The sequence below is a fragment of the Rana temporaria genome, chromosome 4 (assembly GCF_905171775.1).
Source record: "Rana temporaria chromosome 4, aRanTem1.1, whole genome shotgun sequence".
Lineage (NCBI taxonomy): Eukaryota > Metazoa > Chordata > Amphibia > Anura > Ranidae > Rana > Rana temporaria.
Window position 1 is genome coordinate 3,986,138 of NC_053492.1, and position 19,782 is coordinate 4,005,919.

At 46.8% G+C, this 19,782-nt stretch overlaps 1 protein-coding gene across 1 annotated transcript in view; it reads right to left on the reverse strand.

Moving 5' to 3' along the window:
• Nucleotides 1-456: 456 nt before the first annotated feature.
• Nucleotides 457-19,782, reverse strand: part of LOC120935231 (zinc finger protein 501-like) — a gene marked incomplete at its 3' end in the record, with an annotated part of 39,744 nt that continues 20,418 nt past the window's right edge. Inside the window, exon 3 of the mRNA XM_040347397.1 lies at nt 457-1,134. Coding sequence (XP_040203331.1) covers nt 457-1,134 — 678 coding nt within the window. The remainder of the gene's footprint in view (nt 1,135-19,782) is intronic.

The following is a 19,782-nucleotide window of genomic DNA, read 5'->3' on the forward strand; positions in this document are numbered from 1 at the left end:
ACAGTGTTATCACACAATTAAAGGCCTTTCAAAAGCTAGCCTTATTTAACATATTAACAGAGAGATGAGTCACACATGAAATCACCTTCTAACACAGCATTAACCAAGCAGGGAGAATTTAAACTGAAGCATCCTTCACACTTACACCACAAAATGTACTCAGCCAATGAAAGGTAATGACTCCATTTTTATTTTTATCCTGCTATCAATGGCCAACACGGTACAACACTTCATCCATGTCTTTGGTGATCTCTGATCTCCTTATGAACGGTTTCTTATATGATGAAGATCAGCCATGGAGTATATCTGAGGTGTATATCAGGGTGTGCTTCTTCCCCACATGAGAGCTGTGATGTCCAGCAACATTCATATACAAGACATTTCCCGCACTCAAGGCTCCAATACACCTCGAGGGTTGTGTGGGATCCCTCACTCAGGACAGGAAACCGGCTTCTCCCCTGTGTGAGATCTCTGATGTCTGGAAAGACTGGACTTCTCTGAAAAACATTTCCCACACTCAGGACAGGAATACGGCTTCTCCCCCGTGTGAGATCTCTGATGTCTGGAAAGACTGAACTTGTCTGAAAAACATTTCCCACACTCAGGACAGGAAAGGGGCTTCTCTCCTGTGTGACATTTCTGATGTTTGTAAAGATTGAACTCCTTTGAAAAACATTTCCCGCACTCAAGACAGGAATACGGCTTCTCCCCCGTGTGAGATCTCTGATGTGTGTGAAGATGGGACTTCCGTGAAAAACATTTCCCGCACTCAGAACATAAAAATGGCTTTTCCCCCGTGTGAGATCTTTGATGGCTGTAAAGATGGTACTTCTGGGAAAACCATTTCCCGCACTCAGGACATGAAAATGGCTTCTCCCCTGTGTGAAATCTCTGATGGCTGTAAAGATGGGACTTCCGTGAAAAACATTTTCCACACTCAGGACATAAGAATTGCTTCTCCCCTGTGTGAGATCTCTGATGGCTGTAAAGAGTTGACTTCTGTGAAAAAAGTTTCCCACACTCAGGACAGGAATATGGTTTCCCAGCTATGTGGAGCCTCTGATGTTTTTTAAGATTAGAATTTTGTGAAAAACATTCTCCACACTCAGGACAGGAATATGGCTTCTCACCTGTGTGGAACCTCTGATGTATTTGAAAATAAGACTTTTGAGAAAAACATTTCCCGCACTCAGGACAGGAATACGGCTTTTCTCCTGTGTGAGTTCTTCTATGCACATTAAGATTGAATTTAGAATGGAAACTCTTCCCGCACTCAGTACAGGAAAACCTCTTATCTGTTGGAAGGATGGCACCGTCCCTCAAAGTCTGAGGTTCCTCAGCATAAGAGGAATACGATGGTCTGGCACCATCCCTCACAGTCTGAGGTTCCTCAGGATAAGAGGAATACGATGGTCCGGCATCGTCCAGCACAGTCTGAGGTTCCTCAGCATAAGAGGAATACGATGGTCCGGCACCGTCCCTCACAGTCTGAGGTTCCTCAGGATAAGAGGAATACGATGGTCCATCTACACTGTGTGGTGCCGGATGGACATTCGAGGTAGTCGGGTTTTCTCCTGGACTATACTGTGTGATGTCCTCATCTTCTACTTTACAGTTTGGAGACAAAGTGAAACAATCCTCTGAGGTTTTCCTCTTCTCCCGTCCATCTACTAAAATAGAAATACAAAGATTATTACTAGACATGAGCAGATTGGTTCCCCTAAACCAGGACTCCGCCCACATCAGGCAGCTTTGTCTCTGAGGATCTTACAATTTCCCCCTCAAGGTAACTAGTAAATGGGTCCTCTGATCTCCTACCAGTTCATTTCTTTATTCATGGACCTTAGTCAAAGAGTGAGGAAACAACGAGAACTGTCTTTTATAGGAGTGACAGTGATGAGGGGATTATAGGACTAGTGTCCCCACCCCTTCTATCACTCATTGCCATCTTCCCAACACAAGAAGTCCTGCACTTCCTTATTTAATCCATGATTTAGTCATAAATAACAGCGGGCTGAGCCCAACCAGAGGTCAGAGAGTGAGGATGGGGGGAGAACAACCACGATGAAGACTGGACTGATCCTAAAGACCTCCATCATTGGGTTATTGACTCCTCCCTCATTATCACTTTCTGTTTAAGGTTCCAAAGTTTGAGGATGTTATCACATTATTATCACCATGTAAAAGTCTGTGCTCCAATCACATCATCAGATATAAAATGTTCAGCTGGTAGAGAATGGATGCAAAAGAAGTAAGGCCTATGTAATGTACAATATACTATAACATACAACAAATGTATATAGTGCAGGGGTCAGGAGAATGTACAACAAATGTATATAGTGCAGGGGTCAGGAGTATGTACAACAAATGTATATAGTGTAGGGGTCAGGAGTAGGGATGAGCTTGGTGTTTGACTCAAACATTGTCTGTTCGTACGTTCGACGAATTTCGAACAAAACGGGTCGTTCGCGCCAAATTCGAGTGACGCGCAACGGCCCATAATTCACTGCGGCATTGCGCGCTGATGATTGGTCAAGCATGCACCATGACCCTGCATGCTTGGCCAATCAAAGCGTGCAAAAAAACGAAGAACCATAATTGGCCAAAGCCAGGGTGGCTTTGGCCAATTATGGCTCAGGGGGTTTAGTACACGCCCCACACTATATAAGGCCGCTTGCAAGGTGGCCACGTGTAGTGTGTTCCGGCTTTGTTAAAGAGAAGTCAGTCAGTTAGAGAGAGAGAGAGATAGAGAGAGACACAGTGGGGTTGATTTACTAAAGGTAAATCCACTTTGCACTACAAGTGCACTTAGAAGTGCAGTCGCTGTAAATCTGAGTGGAAGATCTGAAATGAGGGGAAGCTCTGCTAATTTTCATCCAATCATGTGCAAGCTGTTTTTATTCAACCTTGTATGTCCCCCTCGGATCTACAGCGACTGCACCTCCAAGTGCACTTTTAGTGCAAAGTGGATTTGCCTTTAGTAAATCAACCCCAGTGTCTTTTCTACCAGATAGATAGATAGAGCAGGCAGGCTAGTCAGTTTAGTTAAATTTACAGTGTGTAGAGGATATATATACATCCTAGCGTTGTACATATATTTATACACTGTATAGCTAGATCAGCTATTCCTATTGTTAGGCAGTAGATTGTGCTAGCTGCAGTGCTCTAACGTGTTGTATTGCCTGCATAGTGTTCAGTTTACACCTAATAAACATAGTACTCAGTGTTAGTGGACGTGTGCTATTTAATTGCACATACACGCAGTTGCTGTTACTGCACGTGCGCTATTTAATTGCACATAAACGCATTAGCTGTTACTGCACGTGTGCTATTTATTTGCACATAAACGCAGTTGCTGTTACTGCACGTGGGCTATTTAATTGCACATAAACGCAGTTGCTGTTACTGCATGTGGGCTATTTAATTAATAAATGCAGTCGCTCTTACTGCACGTGTGCTGTTTTTTTGCCCATGAACGCAGTCGCTCTTACTGCACGTGTGCTTTTTTTGACCCACAAACGCAGTCGCTTTTACTGCACGTGGGCTATTTAATTGCACATAAACGCAGTCGCTCTTACTGCACGTGTGCTGTTTTTTTGCCCATAAACGCAGTCGCTCTCACTGCACGTGTGCTGTTTTTTTGCCCATAAACGCAGTCGCTCTTACTGCCCGTGTGTGCTGTTTTTTTTTGCCCATAAACGCATTAGCTGTTACTGCATGTGGGCTATTTAATTGCACATAAACGCAGTTGGTGTTACTGCACGTGGGCTATTTAATTGCACATAAACGCATTTGCTCTTACTGCACGTGTGCTGTTTTTGTGCCCATAAACGTAGTCGCTCATACTGCACGTTTGATGTGTTTTTTCCCATAAACGCAGTCGCTCTTACTGCACGTTTGCTGTGTTTTTGCTCATAAACGCAGTCGCTCTTACTGCACGTGTGCTGTTTTTTTTGCCCATAAACGCAGTCGCTCTTATTGCATGTGTGCTGTTTTTTTGCCCATAAACGCAGTCGCTCTTACTGCACGTTTGCTTTTTTTGCCCATAAATGCATTAGCTGTTACTGCACGTGGGCTATTTAATTGCACATAAACGCAGTTGGTGTTACTGCACGTGGGCTATTTAATTGCACATAAACGCAGTCGCTCTTACTGCACGTGTGCTGTTTTTTGCCCATAAACGCAGTCGCTATTACTGCACGTGTGCTGTTTTTTTGCCCATAAATGCAGTCGCTCTTACTGCACGTTTGCTGTGTTTTTGCCTATAAACGCAGTGGCTCTTACTGCACGTTTGCTGTGTTTTTGCTCATAAACGCAGTGGCTCTTACTGCACGTTTGCTGTGTTTTTGCTCATAAACGCAGTCGCTCTTACTGCACGTGTGCTGTTTTTTTTGCCCATAAACGCAGTCGCTCTTATTGCACGTGTGCCGTTTTTTTGCCCATAAACGCAGTCGCTCTTACTGCACGTTTGCTTTTTTTGCCCATAAATGCATTAGCTGTTACTGCACGTGGGCTATTTAATTGCACATAAACGCAGTCGCTCTTACTGCACGTGTGCTGTTTTTTGCCCATAAACGCAGCCGCTATTACTGCACGATTGCTTTTTTTGCCCATAAATGCATTAGCTGTTACTGCACGTGGGCTATTTAATTGCACATAAACGCAGTCGCTCTTACTGCACGTGTGCTGTTTTTTGCCCATAAACGCAGTCGCTATTACTGCACGTGTGCTGTTTTTTTGCCCATAAATGCAGTCGCTCTTACTGCACGATTGCTTTTTTTGCCCATAAATGCATTAGCTGTTACTGCACGTGGGCTATTTAATTGCACATAAACGCAGTTGGTGTTACTGCACGCGGGCTATTTAATTGCACATAAACGCAGTCGCTCTTACTGCACGTGTGCTGTTTTTTGCCCATAAACGCAGTCGCTATTACTGCACGTGTGCTGTTTTTTTGCCCATAAATGCAGTCGCTCTTACTGCACGTTTGCTGTGTTTTTGCCCATAAACGCAGTGGCTCTTACTGCACGTTTGCTGTGTTTTTGCTTATAAACGCAGTCGCTCTTACTGCACGTGTGCTGTTTTTTTGCCCATAAACGCAGTCGCTCTTACTGCACGTGTGCTGTTTTTTGCCCATAAACGCAGTCGCTCTTACTGCACGTTTGCTTTTTTTTGCCCATAAATGCATTAGCTGTTACTGCATGTGGGCTATTTAATTGCACAAAAACGCAGTTGGTGTTACTGCACGTAGGCTATTTAATTGCATATAAACGCAGTCACTCTTACTCCACGTGTGCTGTTTTTTTGCCCATAAACGCAGTCGCTATTACTGCACGTGTGCTGTTTTTTTGCCCATAAATGCAGTCGCTCTTACTGCACGTTTGCTGTGTTTTTGCCCATAAACGCAGTCGCTCTTACTGCACGTTTGCTGTGTTTTTGCCCATAAACGCAGTTGCCGTTACTGCACGTGGGCTATTTAATTGCACATAAACGCAGTTGGTGTTACTGCACATGGGCTATTTAATTGCACATAAACACATTTGCTCTTACTGCACGTGTGCTGTTTTTGTGCCCAAAAACGCAGTCACTCTTACTGCACGTGTGCTGTTTTTTTGCCCATAAATGCAGTTGCTGTTAGCACACATGCACTATTTAATTGCACATAAACGCATTAGCTGTTACTGCACATGTGCTATTTATTTGCCCATAAACGCAGTTGCTGTTAGTGCACGTGTTATTTAATTGCACATAAACGCAGTCGCTCTTACTGCACATGTGCTGTTTATTTCTGATTTTGTCCTGTGCAGGCCATTAAAATGTCTGGAAGGACAACAACGAGAGGCAGAGAGTCACGAGGGCAAGCAGGCTCTGCATCTAGAGGCAACGCTGGTGGTGGACACGGTGCATCCTCTTCAACACATGGCCGTCTGACACGCTCGTCCTTCTTTTCGGGAGCTGGCCGTGTTGAGCCGCAACATGCAGAGAAATTAGTAGAGTGGATGACCAAGCCGTCCTCATTCTCCTCATCCTCTCTCACCCAGGCTGAGCTTAGTTTGTCTGGCAAAGCAGCTGCCAAGGCGTCCTCTTCCCTCTGCACAATGGCATCACACAATCCTTCCCTAGTCCCACCATGTCCTCCTGAGGAGTCCCCCGAACTGTTTCAACACAGTGTTGGGTACATGCTACATGGAGATGCGCAGCGTTTTGAAGGCTCCGATGACGGAACACAGATAGAGGAAGGCATTGATGTGAGTCCAGAGAGAGCGGGTGCCCGAGAGGGACAGCAATCTGGCAGTCATGTTCCCCCAGCTGCAGCATACTGCCAGGTTTTCGACAGTGATGAGGAGGGAGAAGATGATGAGGTCACTGACTCTACGTGGGTGCCTGATAGGAGAGAGGAGGAGGAAGAGGAGGAGGAGGAAGAGGCACAGGCACATCTCCAAAGAGGCAGGATGCCCTCCAGGGGCCAGCTTAAGGGCAGCACACCAACTGCATTACATCGCAGAGCTACGCCTGTGCAGGGCGCTGCTGTGTCTCAACGTTACTGCAAAAGTTCTTTGGTGTGGGCCTTTTTTGAGACATGTGCATCAGATCGCACCATTGCTATTTGCAACATATGTCTCAAGCATATCTCGCGAGGCCAAAACATCACCCGCTTGGGCACCACATGCTTGACCAGACATATGTCGACCTGCCATGCAGTTCGTTGGCAAGCATACCTGAAAGACCCACACCAAAGAACAAAGCGGACCTCCCCTTGCCCCTCACCAGCTGGGAGCTCCAACCCCACTAGACCCTCAGTCCTCTCTGAAGCCTGCACTGATAGGACTGAAGGTGTAGAAATAGGTGTGTCACAACCTAGTCTACTGATGGTAGCAGACAAATTTCCCTGCCCCAGCTGCTGCAGCGCCAAAAGAAGTACTCCCAGCCATCCACATGCCCAGCGGTTGAATGCTAGCTTAGCGAAATTGCTAGCACTTCAACTGCTACCTTTCCAGTTGGTAGATTCTGCCTCCTTCTGTGAGTTTGTGGAATGTGTGGTATCTCAGTGGCAAGTACCCAAACGCCACTTTTTCTCACGGAAGGCGATTCCCGCTCTCTACCGGCATGTGGAAGGCAATGTCCATGCCGGTCAGTGGTAAGGTGCATATCACCGCTGACTCATGGTCCAGCAGGCATGGACAAGGACATTACCTCTCTTTCACGGGGCATTGGGTGACTCTGCTGGCAGCTGGGAAGAACGCAGGGCAAGGTACAGTAGTGTTGGAGGTTGTTCCGCCACCACGCCTCCAAAACACTACTACTGGTTGTGACACACCTCTCTCCTCCACCCCCTCCTCTTGTTCTTCCTCTGTGGCCTCTTCCTGTGCTGATGTCTCCTCTGAACCAGCCGTGCTCAGTAGGCGTACGAGGAGCTACGCAGGAATGCAGGCAAAGAGATGCCATGCGGTCCTAGAGCTGGTGTGCTTGGGAGACAAGAGCCACACTGGGGCTGAGGTTCTGTCAGCTCTACAGGGGCAGGCTCAGAGGTGGTTGACACCATGCCAGCTTAAGCCAGGAATGGTGGTTAGCGACAATGGCACCAACCTCCTCTCTGCCCTGCGACAGGGAAAACTGACCCATGTGCCCTGTTTTGCTCATGTTCTCAATTTGGTGGTGCAGCGGTTCTTGGGCAGGTACCCGGGCTTACAGGATGTCCTGAAGCAGGCCAGGAAAGTCTGTGTGCATTTCCGAAGGTCATACAATGCCACTGCTCGGCTGACAGACCTCCAAAGGGAATACAACCTGTCCAAGAACCGCCTAATCTGTGACATGCCCACCAGATGGAACTCTACATTGGCCATGCTGCAGCGGCTGCACGCAGCAGAGGGCCATCAATGAGTACCTGTGCCAATATGGCAGCAGAACTGGGTCAGGGGAGCTTGGGGTTTTTTCCCCACGCCAGTGGGCCTTGATTAGGGATGCATGCACTGTCCTGTCACCATTTGAGGAGGCCACGAGGATGGTGAGCAGTGACAGTGCATGCATCAGTGAGACTGTCCCTCTTATTCACCTGTTGGAGCACACTACGTGGAATAATGGACAGGGCCCTTGAGGCAGAACAGAGGGAGGAAGAGGAGGACTTCCTTACCTCTCAAGGCCCCCTTTATCCAGTCAGTGGTCCTGCATGCCCGCCTAGCACACAGGAAGAGGAGGACGAGGTGGAGGAGGAGGAGGATGATTGTATCAGGAGCATGGAGGTGGAGCCTAGCACTCAGCAGCAGCAGTCTTCAAGGGATCACTTAGAGTCCCAAGGAACCCATGGACTTTTACGTGGCTGGGATGAGGTGGCTGCGGATCCTGTCGTCCTCAGTGACCAAAAGGACTGTGCCCCGAATGCCTCAGCAAACCTACGCTGCATGGCCTCCCTGATCCTGCAAATCCTGCGTAAGGATCCTTGTGTTCGTGGTATCAAGGAGAGGGATCATTACTGGCTGGCAACTCTCCTTGATCCATGTTACAAGAGTAAGGTTGCGGAGCTTATCTTGCCGTCGCAGAGGGAGCAGAAGATGAAACATCTTCGGGAGGCCTTGCAGAAGGCTCTGTGCAACGCGTTCCCAGAACCTGGGGGATTACCAAATCCTGTTCCTGGACAACGTGTTGCTGAGGCTTCGGCGAGTCAGAGAAGGAGCGGTGGAGAAGGTGGCCGTCTGACCGATGCGTTCAGACAATTTTTTAGTCCGCAGCCCCAAGGTATGACCGGTTCCAGCAACCATCGCCAGCACTTGGTTTACATGGTGCGTAAATACCTAGGGGCAAAATCAGACTTGGACACCTTCCCCACTGAAAATCCTCTGGCTTACTGGGTCTTGAGGATGGATCACTGGCCAGAGCTTGCACAGTACGCAATTGAGCTACTGGCTTGCCCTGCATCCAGCGTTCTTTCAGAACGCACATTCAGTGCTGTTGGAGACTTTGTGACCGATCACAGGGTGCGCCTCTCCACCGAATCCGTCGATCGACTGACCTTCATAAAAATGAATCAAGCTTGGATCAATATATATTTATAACTCAAATACCCGTAGCAATCATAAATAAACTCATATATTATACAAACGTTGTGATGTGATCACATATATAGGATGAATAAATAAATTAAATACATAAATAAATAAATAACAGTGTTCCCTTTGTTCACCACCTCAGAGGCGCTACAATGCGCTGACTATCAATAATTGTGTATAAAATATAAATAAATAAATGCAACAAAGCTATAAACAATCTATGTATAAGATAGTCCAATATATTCCTGCATTAATGCAAAGTCCTCAAAGCGTGTTTCCAGTATGTGCAGAAATGTTGTGCCTTGCTGCAATCAAATTCGTGACTTTTCCACCTTAAATGCAAGTGTCACCACTACCTCCTATTAGGCTATGCTCTCACCAGATCCAAAAAGAAAAACAGCATGTAAACATGTACGGTTCCACTGCTGGTCCCGGACCTTCACTCTCCAACTCTCTATGGGTTCTTTTATTGCTCCCAGAAAAAAGAAAAAAGAAGAAAGAAGAGGACGAATACAAGTATTCGAAACGCGTCGAGGCCTAGGGGTATCACGATTTTGTCACTACGCCGCACGACCCCGCAACGATACAGCACAGGCACTTCCGCCCGCTAGAACGCACTTCGACCGAGACTTGGAGCGCACGCCGGGGAGAGAGCAGTGACGCTGGACAGGCTAGTGCCGGCTTAGGCACAAAAGAATGTGAGTGCATAAACTGCTTTCTTAATGTTTTATGAATAAATGTTTAAAAACGTACTACACCATATGGGACTTTTTTCTGGGAGCAATAAAAGAACCCATAGAGAGTTGGAGAGTGAAACACGCTTTGAGGACTTTGCATTAATGCACGAATATATTGGACTATCTTATACATAGATTGTTTATAGCTTTGTTGCATTTATTTATTTATATTTTATACACAATTATTGATAGTCAGCGCATTGTAGCGCCTCTGAGGTGGTGAACAAAGGGAACACTGTTATTTATTTATTTATTCATCCTATATATGTGATCACATCACAACGTTTGTATAATATATGAGTTTATTTATGATTGCTACGGGTATTTGAGTTATAAATATATATTTATCCATTTATTTATTTCACTGAAAGTCAGCGCAGTAGTACAATAGTACGAACACTATAATATCTACACAACTGCACCATCTGGTGGAGTAAATCACAACTGCAGCAGACTGAACACCATAATTATATTAGCACTTATTTACTTTATTTTTTGCGCCGGTATCACAACTCACATTATAGGCTTGGATCAACACCAGCTACCAAGCACCTGATGCTGATGTAACTGAATATTTTTTTGGAAATGACAGATCCCTTGGAGACTGCCTATGCTGAGTGACTGTCCTGTTATGCTGCTGACTGAATATCCTTTTCCTCCTCACTGATCTTGCTGATAGCTAGTAAGATATTTTTTTTCTGGGCTCCGCCACCAGTGCCTAAGGCCCAATTTTTTCCCCCTGTTTAACAGGGGCGTCTAATTACAATTTTTGATGCAATACTTTGCATGTGGCTCTTTGCTGCGCTCCAATTACAGTATCTGTGAGGGGTTGCAGTGTTGTGACACCGCCACCACTGCCTAAGGCCCAATTTTTCTGCCCCTGTTTAACAGGGGCGTATAATAAAAAAAATTCCGCTCGGCCCAAAGCCCTTGCATGCGTCTAAGTGATTCGATGCATGCGTGGAAGCATTGACCTTCCAGGGCCGCGCACGTCGCCACGTCATCATCGCGGCGACAGCGCGGCATGTCACTGCGTATCCTGTCCGAGGGGATTTCTGTTTGATGGTGTGTACAACCATCAGACAGAAATCTCCGAGCGGACATGTCCGCTAAAAACGGTCTGGCGGACCGTTTTCAGCGGACTGTCCGCTCGTCTGTACAGGGCCTGAGAGACCGGCTTTCTTTATGGCTCACTCCAGCAAGGGGCCTCACCTGGGTCTCCTCCTTGGCACAGCTTCCTCCAGACCAGGCACAGCTGCTTCAGGATAATTTCAGCACATGTTATGCCCCAAAGCAGACTATTGGACCTAACAGCAGAGCTCCATCCAGCAGCCCCTCCACTAGACCCCAGCCCAGGTGTGGAGAGCGAGCATTAAATATTTATTTCCTCCACCAGCATGCACTATTTACATAAACCTTCTACTGGACTTGCTGAAGGAAATATAAATATTCAAAACTTAAGACCTATTAACCCCCAAAAAACAGTTATTATATTGCAGCTTATCGATTATTAGATGTGATGCCTGCATTTGTTTTCTTTTTTAGGATGTCTTATATATTCATCTGGTGATCTGGCTAGTAAATCTGTTCAATAAAAGCTCCAACACTAAAGAATAATGTATTAGTTACTGGGATGGGGCAGATCATTTACCACTGACGGGTGCTTACAATGATCAACTTTTATTTTTTCTTGTAAAACCTTTATTCCAAAAGGAAAAATAAAACAGTTTGCTGTAACTGATTATAAAGTGTGAGATGGAGTTTGGCTTCAGTCGGTTAAGCCGTGTACACACGATCAGTTTGTCTGATGAAATAAGACCGATGGACTGTTTTCATCAGACAAACGGAATGTGTGTCGGCCCCATCGGACGTTTTTCCATCGGTGTAAAAACATAGAACATGTTTTAAATTTTTCCTATGGATAAAAAATTGATAGGAAATTCCGATCGTCTGTGTGGAACTCATGCTCAGAATCAAGTCGACGCATGCTCGGAAGCATTGAACTTCATTTTTTTTTCCGGCTCGTTGTAGTGTTTTACGTCACCGCGCTTGGCACGGTCGGAATTTAGTCTGATAGGGGTAGATTCAAATAGCCCGGCATAAATTTTTGCAGGCGTAGCGTATCTCAGATATGCTACGCCGCCGTAACTTAGTGAGGCAGGTTCTGTATTCAGCATATGTGGTCCGGCGTAAGCCCGCGGAATTCAAATTATCCATGTAGTGGGCGTGTTGTATGGTAATGAAGGCTGACCCCACGTAATTGACGTTTTTGACTAACGGCGCATGCGCCGTCCGTGAACGTAACCCAGTATGCATGCTCCAAATTAACCCGCAACAAGCCAATGCTTTCGACGTGAACGTAAATTACGTACAGCCCTATTCGCGAACGACTTACGCAAACAACGTAATCAACGAAAAATGACGCTGGCCCGACGTCCATACTTAACATAGGATATGCCTCATATAGCAGGGGTAACTTTACGCCGGAAAAAGCCTAACGTAAACAACGTAAAAAAATGCGCCGGGCGGACGTACGTTTCTGAATCGGCGTATCTACCTAATTTGCATATTCCTCGCGTAAATCGACGGAAGCGCCACCTAGCGGCCAGCGTAAATATGCAACTAAGATACGACGGCGTAAGAGACTTACGCCAGTCGGATCTTAGCAAAATTCCGGCGTATCTTGCTTTCTGAATACAGAAAAAAGATACGCCGGAGCATCCTAGAAGTTACACGGCGTATCAATAGATACGCCAGCATAACATCTTTCTGAATCTGCCCCATAGTGTGTATGCAAGACTGATGAAAGTCATCGGATTCCATCAGAAATCTGATCGTGTGTACACGGCTTTACTGTTTTTAAATCTGCTAACACATCTAACACTCCCCACCCCCAGACTGATAATGCTGCTGTCCCCAGAGTGGGAGCGCTCTAATAGAGAAGGCGTGTTACTGGCCAGATCACCAGGTTAAAACAGAGGGCAAAAAGCCTTAAAAAGAAAAGTAATGCAGCCACCACATCCAATGATTGGTAAGCTGCAATATATGACATTTTGGGTTTAATATAATTCTAGTTCGGTCTGTGAAATGTCATAGCTGTCGTGTTACATCATTTGGTTTATCATTGCTCTGTGTCTTTAAACTGTATTCTTCTGTTTAAGCTAAGCTCTTTCTCTCACCGTACTTCTTTATATCTCCTCCCCTTCCTTCTTACTGGAATCATTCTACTGTTTCCTGTCATGGTGTATGTCATGGACCTTGGGATGCTAAAGTGTTTCTACTTGACATCTGTTACACAGGAGAGGGTGGCTGATAAATCATAATTCATGTATTACATGAGATGGGACACATTACAAGTGGTTTATTTTGTCCTGACTAGGTCAATAGGACAATGACCCTTCAATGCTTAGCTCAGGCTATTGAAATGCTAAGTGGAGCCGGCTTGTGAAATACCTTGTTATTGTGTTCTGCAGGTGATTAGCTGTTGTCAGAGATGGGACGTCTCTGGGAGATAATTACCTCAACTAAATGTCTTTTAGAATGTGATTGAAGTTCATTGTATGTGTATTGTATAGTGGGGAATTGCAGACGAGACGCCTAGTCACTTCGTCAAGCTAAATGATTAGATAATTGGCTCATGTTAATTATTCTGATTGCTTCGTTGTACCTTATATAACGCTGTAGTAATTACCTCTTCTATATGCAGAGCCAAGCTGTCTAGATAACGTATTCTGTTACATTAGTAATTAACTTCACTGATGTCATTATCTAAAGAAATGTTTCTTGTCATGGTCGGCACCAGAGTGTCTACCTAAAATCTGTATGGAAGCCCCAGTGTGTGAAAAGGGGGTGGAGATTTCATTGTTCTTTGATTGATGATAAGCTTGTAAACTGTATATAACCAGCAGAATGCTGCCATTAAAGGCAGTCCTGTTTGAACTTACACTGCCTGGTGTTTTGTTCTTATGGATCCCGAACGGCACATAGCTGTAGTTCGGATCCCGGAGCCTTGGATGACCGAACCATCAGACGTTGCGATTTGCAAGCTGACTCAATAGTAGCAGAGGAGTGTCAGGAGAGCGGAAGTGAGCAAGGGTCTCGTTACAGTGTATATATCTTTCCATGTGGCTTACATCAATGTTTCTCTCCCTATGAGTATCTGTCATTAAATGGAATATTCAAAAGGCTTCATCGTCTGTCTCCTCAACATGTGAGTTTATTCATCGAGGTAAAGTGTCTGAGTCGATGCAAGGGATAAATAGATCACCAGGTTGTACAAGTTCAATATGAAGCTGGAGATAAGCTTATGGCCTTGTAGTTGAGTCAGAACAGTAGAAGAATTGAGTTTTACAGCCTAATTAGATTTCTGGGTGACAGTCCTGTTACAGACAAGATTTACTGCCCTCATTGCAAGAAAGTACAAGAGAGTAGCATGTGTGAGCCTCATAACCTGAGTCCAAGCTGTGTGCTCGTATCAGCATGAGTTACAAAGGCTCTGAATGTGAACACACAACAGCTCCAACACAAGACCCTGTGCCAGCCGAGTTACCCAAATGCTCAGTCAAACCAACTTGGAAAGCAATGGAGAATTAGCAAGCTGTAAAGAACTGAACTGACATTAGCCTGAACTTATTATGGGAAAAGGTTGTTACTCAATCGAATACACTGTTAAACATGAGCTACTGCCACTAGAGGGCACCATTAAACAACTTTATGCCTCATATGAGCTTTATCAGTTTACCTGCAATAAGTTCATTAATGTTTTACAAAGTATGAACACAGAAGAACATTCACTGGTGGAATTAAAGAGGATATAAACCCTCAAACATAAAAAAAAAAAAAAACCTGCAAGAGAAAGTCATAATGAGCTAGAATGCATAGCATACTAGCTCATTATGATTGACTTACCTGAGATCACAGCCCCTGAACTTCTCCTCTTTCCCATCCGCCACCACCGCCATGTTTCCGCAGATCGTCTTCCTTGTATCGCCACTCTGGCGCTGTGACTGGCCGGAGCGGCGATGACGTCACTCCCGTGCATGCGCGTGGGACGGCAGATCCCCACGCATGCACGGGACTATGGCATTAACCCCCCATTATCCCATTAACAAAAACGGCATGCTCAGTGCGCATGTGCCGCAGACATCAGTGCAGTCCTTACTGCAAATATCTCCTTAATCGTGTAGGTTAAGGAGATATTTCTTGCAACTACAGGTAAGCCTTAATCTAGGTTTACCTATAGGTGCAAGTTGCAAGGAGGGGTTTACAACCACTTTAAACAGCTTTCAGGTTCTTAATCTAGAAAGTGATGGTTTTATCCAACTAACCAAATTAAAGGCAGAAGCAAAGATGGAGGGCCAGATTCACAAAGCACTTACGCCGGCGTATCTAGAGATGCGCGGCGTAATTGTAAATATGCGCCGTATCCCCAAAACAAGATACACCTGAAAACCAGCTTTTTCCGACCGACATTAAACGATTACACCGCAAAAATACGCTAGACGCACCATTGTTTTGCTAGTCAAATATGCAAATGAGGGAGATACGGCGATCCACAAAAGTACGTTTGTGCGGCGCAGGCTACGCCCTGTGCTGTGCGCATCAGCTGTATGTCCGGTCTAAAGTTACCCCTTATAAAAGCAGGCTTAACTTTGCACCAGACATGTGCAGGTCAGCTAAAGCAACACCGTTAGGGACGAGCTGAGCACACACACTTGCAGGACAACAATCTGTATGCCAACATGCCATGGGGCATCCATGCTCATAGCTATACTAGTGACTTTAGAGGCGCGCAGAAGGAGGAGGGAACAGAGTAAGAGGAGGGCACGGGAGAGGATATTCCGCACACGCATAGACGTCTTTGGCATGGCTGCTTCTGAGGTGTTTTGCATCTTCAGATTCAGCCCTGAAGCCATCGTGGAATTAACCACAACCCTGAAAGATGACATCACCAGCCCAACACAACGCTGAAGACAATGCGTGATTTCTACAGAATTGCCAGATTCCCACACACTGTGGGGGCCATTGATTGCACACATGTGGCACTACAGTCCCCCCGTGAGACAGAGAAACATATACCGCAAACTAAGCATTGGCATTCCATCAACGTACAGGTGATAGCCGATGCCCAATACCTCATATGGCACGTCCGTGCCAAACACCCAGGTTCCAGCCATGACAGCTACATATTCCGTCAAAGCAACATCCCAAGAGAATTTGAACAGAACGTGTATGGGGACAGCTGGCTGGTTGGTGAGTGACATGGGTGTCAGGCATGACTGTCCCCCCCCATGATGCAGACATCACGAGGGGCACATGCACGACTGACATCCTCCTGTCTTTTCCCTTCCAGGTGACTCTGCATATGCACTTGGACCCCATCTCATGACTCCATACCGGAACCCCCAAACCCCAGGAGAGGAAAGATACAATGAAGCACACGCACGTACCCGTGGAGTGGTGAAACGCAACTTTGGCCTCCTGAAGTCCCGTTTCTGATGCCTGGATAAGTCTGGGGGTACCCTGTTGTATTCCCCAAACTTTGTGTGCCAGATCATCGGTGCATGTTGCATGCTGCACAACTTCGCCGTGAGAAGGGGCCTGGAGATTGACATACGTGATGACCTGACCCCCGAACCACACAATCCCCCCGTGCCCGAGGGTACCGTCTTCTGAGGGAGCATCAGCCAGGAGACGCCTGGCAGAAGGCACCTTTGCACGTTAAACACACACATTAATCATGCCACAAGTAGAATGCATGCATGCACACCACTGTGGTCCCTAGCACACACACCCCACATCCTCATCGAATTGGATTAGACCAAAGTACACCGCACGGTACTAGGGAGCAGCATTGCCACGCCAAGGCTCCAATTATGTCACTGTACATTCATACACCATTCACACGGACCTGGGATCACTTCTCCCTGGTCCTGAAGAACCCTTCTCCACCACAAATGAGGGTGACACCCCTTTTCTGGCAGGAATGTCACCCCCACATTCATACATCATTCACAAACATAAAACAAGTCATAATCACAGTAAAAACAAAAATAAAATAAAAAAACACTGAAAACAAAAGTACACCACAAATCAACGACGGCCACGGCCCCTCAGGGGAGACTCATGGGGGGGGGGGTCAGGGGAAGGAGGAGCCTCCCCTGGTGTCTTCCCACCTGCTGGCCTGCCCTCCAAGGCCACGGCTATCCTGGTGAGGCCAACATTCAGGGCTGCCGTATTGGCTTGGACAGCCTGGGTCAGGGCATTCACCTCCTGACCCACGCCTGCTGTGGCAGTCTGCAGGTCATTAAAGCAGTTTATGAATGCCAGGGAGTTGCAGCTCACATCATTCACTGAGTCCTTTATGGAGGCCAGGCTCTCCTCCATCTGGGCCAAAGTCTGGGTGACCTGACCCAGATGGCGGGTCTGACGGGCCTGGTCCCTCCGCAGATTAGCAGGCAGAAAGTCTGCCACCCCCTGGTCTTGTGTGTGGCCTTCCTGCCTGCAGATGAGGCTTGTGGCATGGGAGAAGGGGAGCCCCCTGGGGGGGAGCCCTGTTGGGGGAGGAGTGGGAGGGGCTACCCCTGATGGAGGCCTGACTGCTGCCAGCCACAGGGGGAGCCTCATCCAAAAGGCGAAGTATCTCACTGGCAATGGTGACCTCCTCCTCCTCATGAGGTGAGCTGTGGCCACTCCCCTCCCCTGAGGACTCCTGCCTTTCAGCAGCCTGATGTCCGGGGGATGGTGCAGACTGGCCAGATGGCCCAGCACCCTCCTGGCCATCTGTGGATGACACAAAACATACACAGGTTGGAGGATCCACACACTTGTCACATATTTCCCCCCCCCCCCCACACATGCTACTCGCCAGATAGGGAAAAAAAAAACTTACCTGTCCTCACGGCCTCCTCGGAGTCAAAGCCAGGCAGGCCCACCACTTGCTGCCTGTTGAAGCACTGGGCCACTGCACGCTCCTCAGCAGTCAGCCTGATGGTGCAAGGTGGTCCCCCTCCAGGATCTGCTTCTTCCTGGCCGAGGTGATGTCCCGGCTCTCAGGGCCATGCAAAAATCGCCCATGTAGGGTAATGGCCCTGGCAAGAATCTCCTCACGGACAGAGAAGTTTAGCTTCCTCTTCTTTGGTGCCATACCACCACCAAACACTCAGCACAAACAGACACAAAAACAGACAGCAAAAAACAGACACCAAAAACAGACAGCACAAACAGACAGCTAATACAGACACCAAAAAACACACAGCAAAAACACACAGCAAAAACAGACAGCTAATACAATCTCCTATAACACTCTCCAATAAAACTTTCCTCTAACACTCCTACACAAACCAACAAACACCAACAGACAACAGAACAAAAGCACCTTGCTTCAGGAAGGGAAACACATGGATGTACTTTTGCAATGGAAGGGCGTATGTCTGGGCCTATTTATGCAAAGAGCGTATCTCACTAAGTACGCCGGGCCTAGTTCCTATCTCACTGATTGTGCCGGGCCGAGTTCTGAGCATGCGCAGTGAGGTGCAGAATCATGCGTGCTTGCGCAGTCCGGCCGGCCCTTCATTTGCATGGGGTCACGGCTCATTTCAATGGAGCACGCCCACTTCCTACCCACGTTCAATTACCCCACCTTACGCCTCGAAATTTATGTTACGCTGGCGCAAATTTGGGCGCAAATACTCTGTGGATACGGTACTTGCGTCTCGAAATTGAGCTGGCGTAACGTAACAGAGATGCGCTACGCCGGTCTATATATGCGCCGCTCTACGTGAATCTGGCCCAGAGCTGCTACAGGACACTGCATCTCACAGACCTGTTTTCACTAGACATTCTAAAAAGTCCTCTAAATTCCACAGTTCAAGATACTCAACACTCAGTGAGTGACTTACTAATGCCCGCACTGCAGCGGAAGCCAGCAAGGTGCAGGTCGTATGTACAGAAAAGAGAGCAGAGTTGGAAGCTCAGACAGCACGTGAAAGAGCTTCATGTGCTGTACAGACAGCACATGAAAGAGCAGAGTTGGAAGTGCAGACAGCACATGAAAGAGCAGAGTTGGAAGCTCAGACAGCACGTCAAAGAGCAGAGTTGGAAGTACAGACAGCACATGAAAGAGCAGAGTTGGAAGTACAGACAGCACATGAAAGAGCAGAGTTGGAAGTACAGACAGCACATGAAAGAGTAGAGTTGGAAGTACAGACAGCACATGAAAGAGCAGAGTTGGAAGCTCAGACAGGGTGTCAAAGAGCAGAGTTGGAAGTACAGACAGCACATGAAAAGGTAGAGTTGGAAGTACAGACAGCACATAAAAGAGCAGAGTTGGAAGCTCAGACAGGGTGTCAAAGAGCAGAGTTGGAAGCTCAGACAGGGTGTCAAAGAGCAGAGTTGGAAGCTCAGACAGGGTGTCAAAGAGCAGAGTTGGAAGTACAGACAGGGTGTTAAAGAGCAGAGTTGGAAGTACAGACAGGGAGTCAAAGAGCAGAGTTGGAAGCTCAGACAGCACCTCAAAGAGCAGAGTTGGAAGCTCAGACAACATGTCAAAGAGCAGAGTTGGAAGTTCAGCCAGCACGTCAAAGAGCAGAGTTGGAAGCTCAGACAGGGTGTCAAAGAGCAGAGTTGGAAGTACAGACAGCACATGAAAAAGCAGAGTTGGAAGTACAGACAGCACATAAATAGCAGAGTTGGAAGCTCAGACATGTCAAAGAGCAGAGTTGGAAGTTCAGCCAGCTTGTCAAAGAGCAGAGTTGGAAGCTCAGACAGCATGTCAAAAAGCAGAGTTGGAAGCTCAGACAGGGAGTCAAAGAGCAGAGTTGGAAGCTCAGCCAGCACATCAAAGAGTAGAGTTGGAAGCTCAGACAGGGAGTCAAAGAGCAGAGTTGGAAGCTCAGACAGGGAGTCAAAAAGCAGAGTTGGAAGCTCAGACAGCATGTCAAAGAGCAGCAATAGAAATCTTAAAGAAACAGTGTAAACATGATGCAGCTATTGCAAATTGA